Source organism: Trachurus japonicus, chromosome 11, assembly GCF_045865225.1.
Source record: "Trachurus japonicus isolate A0001 chromosome 11, Traja_1.0".
Classification (NCBI taxonomy): Eukaryota; Metazoa; Chordata; class Actinopteri; order Carangiformes; family Carangidae; genus Trachurus; species Trachurus japonicus.
This window is the reverse complement of record NC_140917.1, coordinates 17,871,789-17,885,924: the sequence shown is the minus strand read 5'-3', so window position 1 is coordinate 17,885,924 and position 14,136 is coordinate 17,871,789. Positions and strand designations below refer to the sequence as shown.

At 42.2% G+C, this 14,136-nt stretch overlaps 2 protein-coding genes across 2 annotated transcripts in view; one reads left to right on the top strand and one right to left on the bottom strand.

Annotated features, from left to right (window-relative positions):
- Positions 1-6,742, top strand: part of akap9 (A kinase (PRKA) anchor protein 9) — a 66,128-nt gene extending 59,386 nt beyond the window's left edge. Inside the window, exons 43-55 of the mRNA XM_085791461.1 lie at positions 157-343; positions 755-905; positions 1,009-1,341; positions 1,718-2,005; positions 2,119-2,342; positions 2,572-2,677; positions 2,812-3,006; positions 3,542-3,745; positions 3,886-4,118; positions 4,735-4,826; positions 4,924-5,074; positions 5,441-5,571; positions 6,216-6,742. Coding sequence (XP_085647587.1) covers positions 157-343; positions 755-905; positions 1,009-1,341; positions 1,718-2,005; positions 2,119-2,342; positions 2,572-2,677; positions 2,812-3,006; positions 3,542-3,745; positions 3,886-4,118; positions 4,735-4,826; positions 4,924-5,074; positions 5,441-5,571; positions 6,216-6,259 — 2,339 coding nt within the window. The 3' untranslated portion in view covers positions 6,260-6,742. The remainder of the gene's footprint in view (positions 1-156; positions 344-754; positions 906-1,008; positions 1,342-1,717; positions 2,006-2,118; positions 2,343-2,571; positions 2,678-2,811; positions 3,007-3,541; positions 3,746-3,885; positions 4,119-4,734; positions 4,827-4,923; positions 5,075-5,440; positions 5,572-6,215) is intronic.
- Positions 6,743-7,788: 1,046 nt separating this feature from the next.
- Positions 7,789-13,155, bottom strand: cyp51a1 (cytochrome P450 family 51 subfamily A member 1). The gene is made up of 10 exons (XM_085791460.1): positions 12,889-13,155; positions 12,673-12,771; positions 11,691-11,867; positions 11,180-11,306; positions 10,868-11,042; positions 10,633-10,752; positions 10,307-10,502; positions 9,454-9,549; positions 9,186-9,354; positions 7,789-8,263 (listed from the first exon to the last, which is right to left on the bottom strand). The coding sequence occupies exons 1-10, from the start codon at positions 13,048-13,050 to the stop codon at positions 8,085-8,087; spliced, it is 1,500 nt and encodes a 499-aa protein (XP_085647586.1). The 5' UTR covers positions 13,051-13,155; the 3' UTR covers positions 7,789-8,084.
- Positions 13,156-14,136: the final 981 nt, after the last annotated feature.

Genomic DNA, 14,136 nt, shown 5'->3' with positions numbered 1-14,136 from the left:
TTCATTTCATGCTGGTGTTCATTATTGCGTCAGCAGCTCCACTGAAATATCACACAGCCTTAATCATAAAAAAAGATTAATTTTTTTCTAATTCGGCTGCTGATTATGTCCCGGTACACTCTGTGACTGATGGTTGTTCTAATTGCTGTTATCCAGGCGTCCAGCCCGCAGTGTCTCTGTCTGGTGAATGCAGCATGAGGGAGCAGAGGGAGGGAGCAGGAGCAGATGGAGCCGCAGAGGCTCTGGTGGAGGAGCTGAAGGGTGAACTGTCCCAGACTAAACTAGAGCTGGAGACGACGCTGAAGACTCAGCACAAACACCTCAAAGAGCTGGACACACTCAGGTTAGACATGATGTTTGCTCACAAATATGTGTCCAACTCACCTGGACACATTTCAGCAACTATGAGGGTGAAACTGAACTACTGAACTAAGACAGATGCACTTTTACAAAAGTATTTCAGTAGTCAGAGTCTTAATAATAACAGTATTTGAAGTGCTTTTACATATTTTACAGATGTGATTTTTCGGTTGTTTGGAAACGTTTTGTGTTTACAGTTGAGCTATAAATAGGAAATGAAGGAAAGGAAATATGACATTCAATTAAGTTGCCAGGCCTGAATCGAATTAGGAAGGTGGCATTTATATATCCCCCTATAATCACACTTCCAGTCACTGCTGTGTAAATCAAAGAAAAAGAGAACAACTAAAACATCCTTTAGCTCTCCTCTCATTAGATCTATCTTTGCCTACAGGGCAGAGGTATCGAAGAAGGCTGCTGAGGTGGATGCACTCAATGACCAGCTGATAGAGGAGAGGAAGAAAAGCAGAGATCTTCAGTGGGCCATGGAGAAGGAGAAATGTAGAACTGGCAGAACTGAGGAGAGTAAACGAGAGGAGCTGGAGGTGAGAAAACAGTCAGAGGCATTTAGAGTATTTTATTATTTATAAAGGCAGCTGTCTGAACTTCTTATTGTGAATTTGTTGTTGTATTCTGTTTTTCTCCCAGGACCTCCACCTCAGTCTGCAGGAGCAGAAGAGCCGCGTGGCCCAGCTGACAACGAGTTTGGACCAGGAGCGCCAGGCCTCATCGCAGCTCTCCCAGCAGGCTGAGCAGGAGCGTCTGAGTCTCCACAGACGCCTGCAGGAGCTCCAGGTCCAGCTGGAGACGGAGCGAGCCAAAGCCCAGGAGATGAGCACCGCACTGGGGAGAGAGAGGGAGCTGCGGACGGGCGTCTCCCCTGACGGCGAGGAGCGGGTCGAGGATGAGAGGAGGGGGCTGGAGGAGGAAGGACACCTGCTGGAAAGACTGAAGAGGGAGCTCGATGACAAACACGCACAGGTGGGATGTTTGTGGTTTCTGTACTGTATTTATCCCCAAAGAAGTTTAAATCAGATATTTTTGCATATATATATCTATACATATATTGGGTATATATGGAGATATTTTTTACCCTTATTTATTTATTAAGCCTTTATTTTGAACATGTAAGGTATTATAAAAGAAACTGACAGAGGAAAATGCAAAAAACACACAAAAAAACAAATGAAATTAATAAATTATATTCATCAGCAGTCTTAACATGCTCTAAAAAGTAACACTTGCAGCCTGATTTTAATCCACAGATGTATTTCAGTATGTGTTAGACACTGTTACTCCACTTTAATACTCCACTACACTATTATTAACTAGAAAACATCTGATTTCTCTTCTTCAGGTGGTTCATCTCCTCAGCCAGGTCGAGGCCGAGAAGCTTGAGGTGGTGCGAAAAGACGAGGAGACGTCTCTATCGAGTCAGAGGTCGAGGCGGGACCAGGAGGCGCTGCTGGAGGCTCAGGCCCAGCTGGAGAGCCTGGACGCACGACTGTTGGAGACTCAGGAGCAGCTGGAGAGAGAGGTGGAGAGAAGGAAGAGCCTGGAGGAGGAGAAGGAGAGACTGGAGGAGAGGTTAAACCGAGCAGGACAAAGGGAGGAGAGCGGAGCTCAGCAGGCTGACGGCCACAGTGTAAGTATCACATCATACATCAGAGACTCTTAATCCATCATTGGTCAAAAAGTAAGATCATCTAGTTTCATAACTCAAGATTAATCAAAGCTATATCGTGTTTATCGAAGCAGCAGGCGGCATGGCAGAGCGAGTCACACACCGACCGCACCAAAGACTGGGTGTTCCAGCAGAAGACTGGACATGTCCCGTCTGCCGGCTCCGTCTCGTCCCCCCACCTGGAGGTCTCTCCCACGGGACCGCATCAGGGTCCGTGGCGCACAGTGGACAAGATCGTGGGCAAACTCCACCTCGTTTCCTCAAAGATCCACAGCATGACAAGCAAAACTCCTGGCAGGTAAAGGAGAGAGCCTGACGGTCGATAGTTGGACAGTGGACAGATGAAAATAATTCAGGTTCTGTGGGTTTAACATGATTAAAACTAAAATATCACATCGTTGAAGTTGCCTTTAAGCAGATATGTGGTTTGTGCAAGTTTATGTGCAATGTAAACAAAGAGAATCCATAAATTGCTGCTACAGTATATTGAATAAAAAAATTAATAAGGGTTATTACATTATGCACAGATCGACTGCAGAGGTCGACAGTGAAGAACTGACCTGGGTTCAGTCCGCTGTTGATGATGTCATCACTATGCTGCAGCAGTCACCCGGTCTACCCTCCGTCCCCGAGGTCAGTCACTGTTTCTTTTGGTTTTAACTAATGCTATTAAATAATTCTGGATTGGAAACTCTCGACATCTCGACTCGACTGTTTTCCAAACACGTGACATCTGCTTGTCGATCCCCCGGCGTGTTTCCCCTCAGAGTGCGTCCCTGCTGGTTGGAGGCTCCTCCAGCTCGTCCAACTCCCTGACGGAGCGGCTGCTGCGGCAGAACGCCGAGCTGACAGGGTTCGTCAGCCGTCTGACCGAGGAGAAGAATGATCTGAGAAACCACACGCTCCGCTTGGAAGAGGAGCTCCGACGTTACAGGCAGGCTGGTCTGGGATCAGGAGACAGCGTGAGTACATCGCAGAACAAAACAACCAACATACTGAAGAGACTAAGGACAGCTCTGAGATCAGGACCAGGCAACGGTTTATTTCAAATACAATTAAACATAATAATCCGTATTCTGGGAAATCTCATGTATGTTCATACAGGCTTAAATATCAATTTTATTTATGTCATTTCACTTCAAACCTTTATTTATTCAGGGGAGCCAATTTAGAGCAGGCTCTCTTTTTCAATGAAATAAACACAATTATGAACATATTCCACAATATAATCATGAAACTGGCAATACCAAATCAATAAAACAATGTCAGAAATTAAAGCGCATTGAGCAGACACAAGGAAAAACAGCATCAGGGAGTCTTACAATCTATTCCACTTGTCCAGTGCATAGAAACCAACCAGCTTTCTTTCCTCCCTCAGTGTTTACTGTTTACATTTGGTATGTTTAATCTGATAAACGATGCTGCGTCATACCCGTAGACTTGAAATATAATAAAATAGTTCTACTTCTCCTTTATTCCTATATTTTCCTCCTGCAGCCGAGCAGCCGGAGAGGCGTTTCAAAAATGGACTCGGCCAGTATGCTGCTGTCCCAGGAGCGGGAGGCGTGGACCCGAGAGAAGGTCCGTCTGGAGAAAGCTCTTCACCTGGCTCAGTCCCAGGTGGCCCGACTCAAGGGAGAGATCCGGGCCGACGCCCTGCGAGAGATAACCGGACCTGAGGCCGACAACGCTGCACTGAAGGTCAGCGACCACGAATACACCACTGAACATAGACGTGTACCTCAGTTTGTCCCTGTGGTCCAAGTGAATCAAGAGGGTCGTTGACTCCATGTCCCTTCTTCTTCCTCTTCTCTCTCTCTCTCTCTGTCTGGTGCTTATAGAGGATGTATGGGAAGTACCTGAGGTCCGAGAGCTTCCGCAAAGCACTGATCTACCAGAAGAAGTATCTGCTGTTACTGCTGGGTGGTTTCCAGGAGTGTGAGGAAGCCACTTTATCGCTGCTCTCCAGGATGGGCAGCCGACCGTCGGTCTCCAGCCTGGATTCTCTAAGTCAGCGCCGTCGGGGGCTGATGCGCTTCAGATCTGCCGTCCGCGTCTCTATCGCCCTCTCCAGGTAACCGGGGGCTTTTACCACATTTACAGACTTGCTTTTATGTGATGTCATCCTCATCTTTTTTATCATCTTGTTATTCTTTTCCTTTTGTTTCTTATCATTTTTATCCCTTCTTAATGTGCCCTCACTCTCTTAGTTGGTTTACTTCCCTATTCTACTTTTAGATTCACTGTCACTGCCCCTTTACTATTGCCTTATTTTATCTCACAGTTTTACTCAGATGCTCTTAGTTTTACTTTTACGCCTTCTTCTGATTCTTTTCTTTTCTTATCATATCTTATCTCCTTTTATCATGTATACTCGCTTTTATTAATTTTATCTAATTATCTGCATCCTGCATTTTAATTTGAGTCCTCCTGGTCTCAATTTGTTGTTGGGGTCTCGTATCGCCTCTGTTGCTTTAGTGCTTGGGTGGTCCATCTCTTATGGTTTTATGACACTTGTTTGTGTCTTATCTTTTGTAATCTATACATGTTGTTTTTGTCAAGCACTTTGTAAACTTGTGTGCTATATAAACAAAGTTACTTTTTTTATTATATTAAATACATTTGGAGAAGGGTTACAAATTTTGTTATTTTAACAAAACTAAACTTTTTTTTTTTGTCTGTTACTGCAGAATGCGTTTCCTAGTGAAGCGATGGCACAAGGCGACAGGGATGAGCTCCACACCCTCCTTCAGTGTCAAGAACGGCACAGGACAAACATTAGGTAACCACAGCATCGTAACATTTCTTTTGACCTTTATATGCTGGAGAGAATATCATTTAGATGTAACATTCAACATATTGTTCTTGACCTCCCTCAGGTACAGAGACGAGAGATTCACCATATCTTCACCCGGGCAGCGTGGAAATGTACAGGGAGAGAGGCGGCGGAGGAGGAGGGGTGGTCTCCAGCAGCAGAGGGAGAAGCGGACGGGAATCCCCCCGATCAGCCGTCTCCTCCACACACCACAGGTACAACTGCAATGAAGCTTATTAGTGACAATTACAAATACTATCAGTTAATCTATTAGTCAGTTTTTTATTTTGTCTCTGAAATGCCAAAATAATTCAAAACCATATCAAGTACAAAAAAATTTGTTTTGTCAGATCACACAATTTAAAAAATGCTAATATTTGAGAAGTAAGCAGTGTTTGTTTATTTCTTTTTAGTTGCTGGTTCATTGATTAACTGTACTGTACTCTCACTATCATAATTGATCCCTTTAGTCAGCTTCTTTTTCTTATATTTCATAGATTGTAAATTTGTTGGAGTGAAGTCCAAACTAACACCAGTTTTGTTCCTGAAGACATGATGACCGTTGTTTCTGTGCTGTGCAGGTTTCATCTGGCAGGAGACCACGGAGCTCTCACCTGTTCCCACCTGCAGAGCTACGACCCCGACCGAGCGCTCACTGACTACATCTCCAGACTGGAGGCGCTGCAGAGGAGGCTGGGGAGCGTGACATCAGGTAACACACACACACGCAGTGCAGCGGCTTCACTCGCACTTACGACAGAGTTTCCACAGCAGTCAGTCTTTTTAAAACGTCCAGGCTGCGCTCAGAGTAAAGGAACCTGATTTCTTACCTGTGGAGAAGACAAATTCTCAGCCACTTAACTTATTAGGTCTCTTATAAGTTATGTAAAAGTATGCAAATTCTTGACAGAGACGATCCACAGCAGGATAAAGGGAGAGTGTCTTACACCATGTTCTTGCCCAAAAGGTGGTCTCTGTCTGAGGCATGAATTAGTAGGATTTAATTCAAATCTGACTAAACCTCTGACACAAACTGGCTGTTTTGAGTCTTCAATATTTACAACAAATAAGCGGTAAAAGAGATGTAAACACAATAGTAGTAGAGCAGTTAACTTGTGCTGTTTTGGCTACTTTGTCAGAAAAGAAAAGTTTTGTCCGTTTAACACTTTAACAGTCAAAAACAGATACTTTACTCATAAGCAGAGGGCCATTGCTGTAAAACACAGATAAATGTATGTATGAGATAGTTGGACATTGTAAAGACTGTCCCTAATTTGAGTTTGTTTTAGCATCATGAGTTTTGCCTCCTAGTCCTTTTGTTTTCAGAGTTACCTAACTTTTTCATTTTCTCCACAGGTGCTTCTTCATATGCTCAATTGCACTTTGGCTTGAGAAGATAGATGCTGACAAGTTACTTTGGCTTGAAGAAACTCAGTTGCCTTTTCTCGTGCTGAGCGCTCTGCTGTTTTCTATCATTCTGGTGTGGACTGTATCGTTCCATGTGGACCAAAACATGTTTTTTTATTAGTGTACGACATGTATTCAGGCTTTTTTGTCGCCGGCACTTGAAAAACAGCTATGTTTGTAATTTAATCTGCCTCTTTGTTGTGGATGGACTACAATCATGTATATTTGTCTAATGCTAATTTAAGACCTTGTGATTAATTTATATGTTTGTGTTGTATGGGTGGAGCGTTATGTAGAGAATGTTTGGATTTACTGTTAAGGAGGCTGCTACTGGATATCCTACACTACACTGTGTTTTGTTTAGACCGGACAGACTACAGAGGACATTTGTAGAGAACGTATTTTTGTAAAGCGTAGGAGCTTTGAATTTTCTGGGTATTTTGTCAAAAACTGAAATAAAGAGGACTACATTATTTCAAAGAGTGGTGTGTTTGACTTCTCTTGTTTACCACCAGGCAAGAAAACATTTTGTTACTGTAACTTATGTTGACATTTGCAAAGAAAAAGAAAAGTGAGTAAAACATTTTTCTCTCAAAACATTCACAATATAGTCTGTTCATTATTGTTGCAGTTCAGTCATCCGCTACTGAAGGGTTTCATTTTACACGTGAACATAACCAGAAATATTTTATTTATGTTTTTTTTTTAATGATTTTGCTTAGATTCAATGTGACAAAATTTCTAGGTCAAACAAAGGCAGAAGTTCTTTTTAAAGAAGGCATCATTATTCATATATATTCATGGCCATTAAAAACTAAATAAGAAAATAAACCAACACATATTCTTGTCAAACACAAACTTGTAGTGAGGGAAAACTTCTGTATGAGTTACATGGTCGTTAACTCAACGAGGTTCAGCTGGAGAACACCTGATGGGCTCACGTGACAGAAGCTCTGTGTATAAAGTGTTAAGGTGCTACACTACTGAACATGAATCCACACTGGTGTGTTGACTTGTTTTGTCTGGTTTCACCTCCTCTCAGAGACGGTTTGACTGATCTTGATCTCACCAGCTCTTTGTACAGTTCATATCTTTCTCTTTAAGACACAGTCGGTTGATTTCACATCATGTAGCTCCTCCAGGTGGAGCCCTCATGAGCAAACAGGTGGGACAGTAATGAGAGCTTCATAAGTTACAGCAATAGTATGATTGATATTTGCGACCTTATCTCCTCAGAGGTTTGTAAGAAGCTGCTCTGGAGCTTTATCATATCACGTGATCTTCCTCAGAGCAAACTCCGCCTGCTGATGAAGATAATGTGATGCGATCAAAAGCTCTACAGCGGCGACTTACTGCTCTTGCCAAGGTCCAGAATTAACTTTCATCCACAGGATTGTTAAAATGGAGAAAAACAAACAATAATTTTCTTTCGTCACAGCTCTGGGACACAGCAGGAGTAAAACTTTCTTCCTGTTTTCACTCTATCTCCGCTTCATGAAGGCGCTCTACTTCTCCATTTCTATTTTTCTAAGGATTCACATTGTGAATATGAGCATCAGTGTTCAGGTCAGAGTCACACAAGTGTATTTTGCTCTGGAAAACACAAGAATCTAAAATATTGTTGATCTTCAGAAAAAGAGTTGGACTCGAGATCTAAAAATGAGGGAAGCACAGAAGCACAGGCTTAGACAGAGCAAAGTTTGTTCATCTAATATTTCTTTAACTCAAAGTCCCAGGAAGTTAAAGATCCACTTCAAACATGATTGTTTCCTCCTTCGCGTCTTTGCTCCTCGACTGTCACCGCCCTCCTTCGGCCTCTCACTGTTTCCTCCTCTTGTATCTGATGACGGGGTTGTGTGGCGTGTGGATCATTGTGGTGTAGTTGATTGTGGGGAAATATCCGTCCACCAGGTCAAAGTCATACATGCGCAGCATCGTGGACCAGATGGTTTTGATCTGGACGTAGGCAAAGTTCTCCCCGATGCAGCGATGACGTCCTGAAACACAGACGAGACAAGGATCGATTTGATTTGGGTTTGATGCAGTTTGACTCAATATCAAGTTTGTCAGTTTTAAAGTGATAAGCCAACATTTTTTTTCATGTCTTGCCTCACTCCCGAGTCCATGACAAGAAGATAGACACCATCCTTTCGACTGTGCGTGCAGTAACAAGGGAGATGGAGCCGTATCGCCCGTAATTAGCTTAGCTCAAACGCTGGAAGTGCATAGGTAGTATTAGCCTGCCTCCTACCCGAGCGGAAATGAGCAGTCAGAAGCTGATTTCATTTTGGCTCTAAACTCTGTAAATATATCACTTTATCGACAGGCCAGAAAGTAGCCGTTTAGATCAGCTGTGTGTCGTTAATTTGTCTAAATACCAGCTGTTTACAATTTTGTTCGGACGAATTCGGCACTACTCAAGCTAGCCGTTGTGACCAACGCACTTCCGGCTACTTTCACAAAATAAAACACCCTTTGCCCTTTACATACAGAAAACCATGGCGATAGAATTTGTGCTTTCACTTTGAAATAGGAAGCTAACCTACCCTCGATGTAGCTAGCTTGAACCAAAATAAACTGTCTTTGCTTGAACCCTCCGTTTTGATCGATCTCGTCCCATTACCAGCATTTGACCGCTCAAGATGCCATACTGGAGAGTTTTGTCAGCTCTGAGACGAAGATCGGTCCGTCTAGAGTTGCTGAAGAGTGTCTCTGATGACTTTAGGTGGAGGCAGGCTAACACTACCTATACACTTCTAGCGTTTGAGCTAAGCTAATTACGGACGATACGGGCTCTCCCTTGTTACTGCACGCACAGTCGAAAGGATGGTGTCTATCTGCTTGTCATGGACTCGGGAGTGAGGCGAGAGACGAAAAAAAAAAAATGTTGGTGTATCCCTTTAAGGTTATTTTTCTCACCAGCTCCAAACGGCACGTAGGCAAACTTCTCCCCTGCGGCAGGGTTGTCATTGAGGTAGCGGTCGGGACGGAACTCCATCCTCTCGTCCCAGGTGTCGTGCAGACGGTGGTTGACGGTCGGGGAGACGCAGACCTGGTGGCCCACAGGGATGGTGTAGCCTGCTGCAGTCTGGGAATTAAAAAAACAAAACAAACAAAGGGTCAATACACTCAAACTAGAACAGATGTAGAGAACATGTGACGTGTGTACTCGTACAGGTGGACATACCTGAGGAGAACGAGCCATCCTCATCATGGTCATGATGGGCGGGCGGAGACGCAGGGTCTCCTTTAAACAGCGCTCCAACAAGGTGAGATCCTTCAGCTGGGGACGACACCAGGTCAAAATATTAGGACTATTTTAACTTCAAAACTTCAGGATTTATTTATATTTTGAACATGAATTACATTTATCTTTAACCTTTAAAGGTCTGAGTCTGTTTTTATTGTTTTTGAATACTTTTGATTTTACCTTTATATACCACATGGAAAAATATTCAGCATACCCATGTTTGGTATCATCTTTTTTTTGCCTATATGATCTGACAATAATTTTTTCACTTTAACCTACATTATTGACATATTGAGTCCCAAAAGAGTAGTATCAGCCTTTTTTCTGTTTTGTAAAGTCCCACTTTCACTTTTTGCTATAATTATTTTTATTAACACTATCAAATCTCTGGTTTTATATGGTCTATCAACGTCAAACAAAAACTGGGAGAGAGTTTCAAATCTGCACTTTCCAGTGAAGTTGACAGCAGCGTTCCAGGTGACCTATTTCTTTTGTTACGGCACTTTGAAAACATCACGTGATCTGATCACAGCGGCGTGATCATTGGCCCTGGAGGGTTAACGGTTCTGATGCAGCTCTAAAGCTTGTGGTCAATGGGCTTGAATGCGTTTTTCACTGCACAATGTTTTTTTATTTTACTTTATTTACTCAATTTATTCCTAGTGTTGGAGCAGAACTCTGATGTAATGGTGTATTGGCTTTATGTCCTGTGTCTGTTTTGTACAAAATAAGTTTTAAATTAAAGTACATGTCTAAAATGCTCTAATTTGGGTAAATATGAAATTCTTACCTGGTCAAAGTTGAGTGGCGGCAGCTCCTCTCCACACACGGCCTTCTGCTCAGCGAGGCAGCGCTCCTGCAGCGCCTTGTCCCTGGCCATGAAGAAACCCATCCAGGCGCTAGTGGTGGACGACGTGTGCTGACCGGCCAGCAGGAGACCGATCAACATCCCGGAAATCTCATTATCATTCAGGGGGCGTCCATCTCTGAAAAAGTGGGGATCAGTGATTTTAGGACTTTTATTGTATTATTCTCTCTAATGGTAATTTGAGCAACTGCTGCACAGAGTAAGTACTGTGCTTTATAGGTGATCAATAATAAGTGATGGTGTCTTACTTGTAGGTGGCATCGATGAGCGTCTGCAGGATGTCGTCCACTTTCTCTCCAGAGTTCCTGCGTTTCTGAATCACCTTGAAGAAGATGTTCTTGATCTCTCTGTGAGCCTTGTCCCTCTTCCTGGCAAAAGAAGATATATATTTGTATCTGTGTTATTATTTCACTTTTTGCTCTTGTTATTATTATTCTCTTTCTTCCCTAATGTGTTCATCTTATTCTCCTCCAGTCGTCCCACCTGAAGCTGGGCAGGGGCAGCCAGCCGGGCAGCAGCCAGGCAGCGTGGCTGAATCCCCCGTCCAGGTCGGCGTAGAGCTGGGCCACGTGCTCGTCCAGCATGCTGCGGATCTCCTTCCCATGGAGGCAGCTGCTGGCCGTCAGGATGATCAGCTCGGACAAGGCCTCAAACAGGTCTGAGACAAGCAGGAGTTCATTCAGTAAGAACCAGCAGCAGCAAACAACGATCCAAACCAATCAGTTCAACCAATACACACATGACATCACTTCTAAATGCCTCTATTTGTTCTTGTTGCAGAGTAAATGATCTTACTGCTCTCTCCGCTGTCTCCCCATCTCTGGAAATACTCGATGGTCTCCGCCTCGATGATTTTCACATGCTCTTTGAAATGAGCAATGTTCAGTCCGGTCTTCAACATCTTCTTTTGTTCCAGAAAGATCTGCAACATATAAAAGAAAGTGCATATTAAGATCAAGATTAACATTATGGATCCCCCATAGGGGAAATTCAAATTGTCACAGGAGCACATGTGGGAAAAATGTAATAATGTAGAATGTAAAAATTAAATCAGAATAGAAACGTGTAATATAAAAATAAAACTTATCCATTATTATACTTATCCATTATCTTATTGTTTCTATAAAAAAAAGTGTGCTGCAGTCTTTTTTAACCTTTATGCAGGTAAATATATGGATTTGCTGCTGTGGCTTTTTTTTTTTTAATAAATGATTTGATACAAATGAAATTCATCAATTAGGATTAACTTTTCCACCGTTACTTGACTGATGTAGTGAATGTGACAGGTCAGCTGTGATGGACTCACAGGGTTCGGCACATCATATGCGACTCCTTTGCCAAACACTGGGGTGGTCAGTCTGGAGTAAACGTCCTCGGCGTTCAGGTCGTCATTCTTGCTGTTGAACATCAGCGTTGCTGCTTCGCTGCCCAGCAGGTAGGTGAAGGTTTTACCAACCATGGTGAAACTGAATACAGGGCCGTACTGTGACAGGAGAGCAGAGATACAAGGGTTAAAATAGATTTTATCTCATTGTTTTATTCTCTTTTTTTTCTCAGTTTTTAATTATTTTATTATTTGTTTTTATTTCATGGATTGCAGCACTTTCTGTCGATTCTAATTTGTTTCTTGTTTCTTGTTTATGTTTTATGTCTCGTTTTGATTGTTTGAATTGTGATGGATGTTTATACTCTCGATAAAGTAACCTGAACCTGAAAACACTGCTCAGGGGTCAGGACAAAAAAAGGTTGGTGGAGTGGCGATCTTAATTCTTCACACAACTTCATCTTTTCAGGCCTCAAAGACTTTCACAAATCACTTTTTATCACCGTGCACCACATGTACCTGCTGGTGATTTAGGCATCAAAAACCAAAAACATCCTGAACCAGGAAATGAAGACCGATTAAGTGTGCAATGCATGCATGTCCAGGAATCACTGAGTGAAATTAGATAAAGACAATATTACTTTCAGAAATGAAACTGTCTTTGCATGAGTGCACACCCAAAGGGCTGCAACTAATAATTATTTTCTTTATAAATTAACGTGATTAGTATTTCTTAAGGCCTTTTGACATTCAACCTGTTTTTGTGTTTTTCTGATCAGCAGTCCAAAAGCTAAAGGAAGTTTAGTTTGATATCATAGAGGACAGAGGGAAAACAGGTGTAACTTGCATTTGAAAAGCTGGAACAAGTCATTTTTGATAGTTTGAATGAAAATCTACTTAAACACAATAATTAATAATTAAAATATCTGCAGACAAATAGTTTCAGCTCTACTGTGCTTCTTACTTTATCATAGGCTTCTTCAAGAAATTCAATAGGACTTTTCCCAAACGCAATGGCATGGCCCAGGAAGGGGATGCTGGAGGGTATGTAAGGTGGATGTTTCTGCAAAAAAAACAAAAAACAAATAGGAGATAATGAATAGGCTACAAACCGGTGCATTTCAGCAAATCTTTCTCTCAGTGTTTATTTATTTATGTATTTATTATTATGTGAACTTACCCCGTCTTTGTCGGAGGACTGTTTGAGCAGTATTTTGGAGATATATCCCAGAGTGAGAGTGATGAGCGAGGCTGCCAGCACGATGGACGTCATGTTATCGTTCATTTTCCCAACAGTGTCCCCGAGCAGCTTGGTGCTCATCTGATACAAGTGCATCGACATGTTTCTAACTCGTTTCACTGCCGATGGTTAATCTGAGAAAAAAAGAAAAGAAAAAACCCTCCGTTGTATCGCAGCCAGGGTATGAAGTTGGTCCCTCCGTCCCACCGCAACCGGTCACTCACTGCGCCTCCTCTGTCTCCTGCGGTTGGTGTTAATCCCCCCGCATCTCTACCTGTCAACGCTTGTCCCGCCCCCCGCCTGACCAACGGAGGCTTCCTATTGGCTGCTGGTGGCGTGTCCGTCAAGCAAGCGACGCCGTGATTGGCTGCCGCTACCTGAACCCATGTCTTGCTATATGATGTCACTCCCCGGCAGGAGGACGACCGACCAACATCGATTTGTAAGGATATTTTTTGAGAAAACGTTCACCTTTCAAACTTTTTTCTTTTTTACTTTTACACTGCACTGTCACGTACTGCATTTATCTCCCTTTAAAAACTCATTCATGTGTGTGGGTAAAAGGTTTCACTCGTTTTCAGTTCCCTGCAGGGACCTAAATGTGCCCGAGTAGCGAGTAGCAGTAACATTCATCATTTTTTAATGAGAAAATTAGCTAAAGTTTAGCAAACTGTCGGCTGCTGCTAAAGGCTAATGTGAATGATGTACCTGCTACATATGACAATATATCGGCAGATTGAATAAGCCAAATGCCCGTCTTCATAACAGCAAAAACATTTAAGTGGAAAAAAAAGTGGAAAAATTCAGTGTAATGTAATGGACCCTGAAAATGTTTTTATTACATAATATTTCATGCATTAAAAAAAAAATTAAATTATGTGCATTAGGTATATTTTATGCATTTTATAATGCAACAAAAGCATTATGTTATTAAACAGTAATACTATACTAGTACTGTACATTAGTTTTACCAGTTATAGCCTATATTCTCTCAGTGTTGTTTTTGTTAAAAACCTCAATACAGCTACTGTCACTGCTACTGTAAGACAAAATACATGATTGCATCCTCTATATTAGCTAAAAAATAATTTTCTAAAAACAATTTTAAAACATATAAATTGCTAAAAAAAAGTTTCAAATGTTACCTTTGTTACATCTAACTCCATCTCTGTCTCATAGAAGACTTGA

What these genes read in the sequence shown, in the direction of transcription:
- cyp51a1 (XM_085791460.1), bottom strand. Translation starts at nt 13,050, where the DNA reads ATGTCGATGCACTTGTATCAGATGAGCACCAAGCTGCTCGGGGACACT. An exon ending in AGTCCTCCGACAAAGACGGG is followed by an intron (nt 12,772 to 12,888) that starts GTAAGTTCACAT and finishes TTTTTTTTGCAG; the next exon opens with AAACATCCACCTTACATACC. An exon ending in GGATGGCTCGTTCTCCTCAG is followed by an intron (nt 9,355 to 9,453) that starts GTATGTCCACCT and finishes TTTAATTCCCAG; the next exon opens with ACTGCAGCAGGCTACACCAT.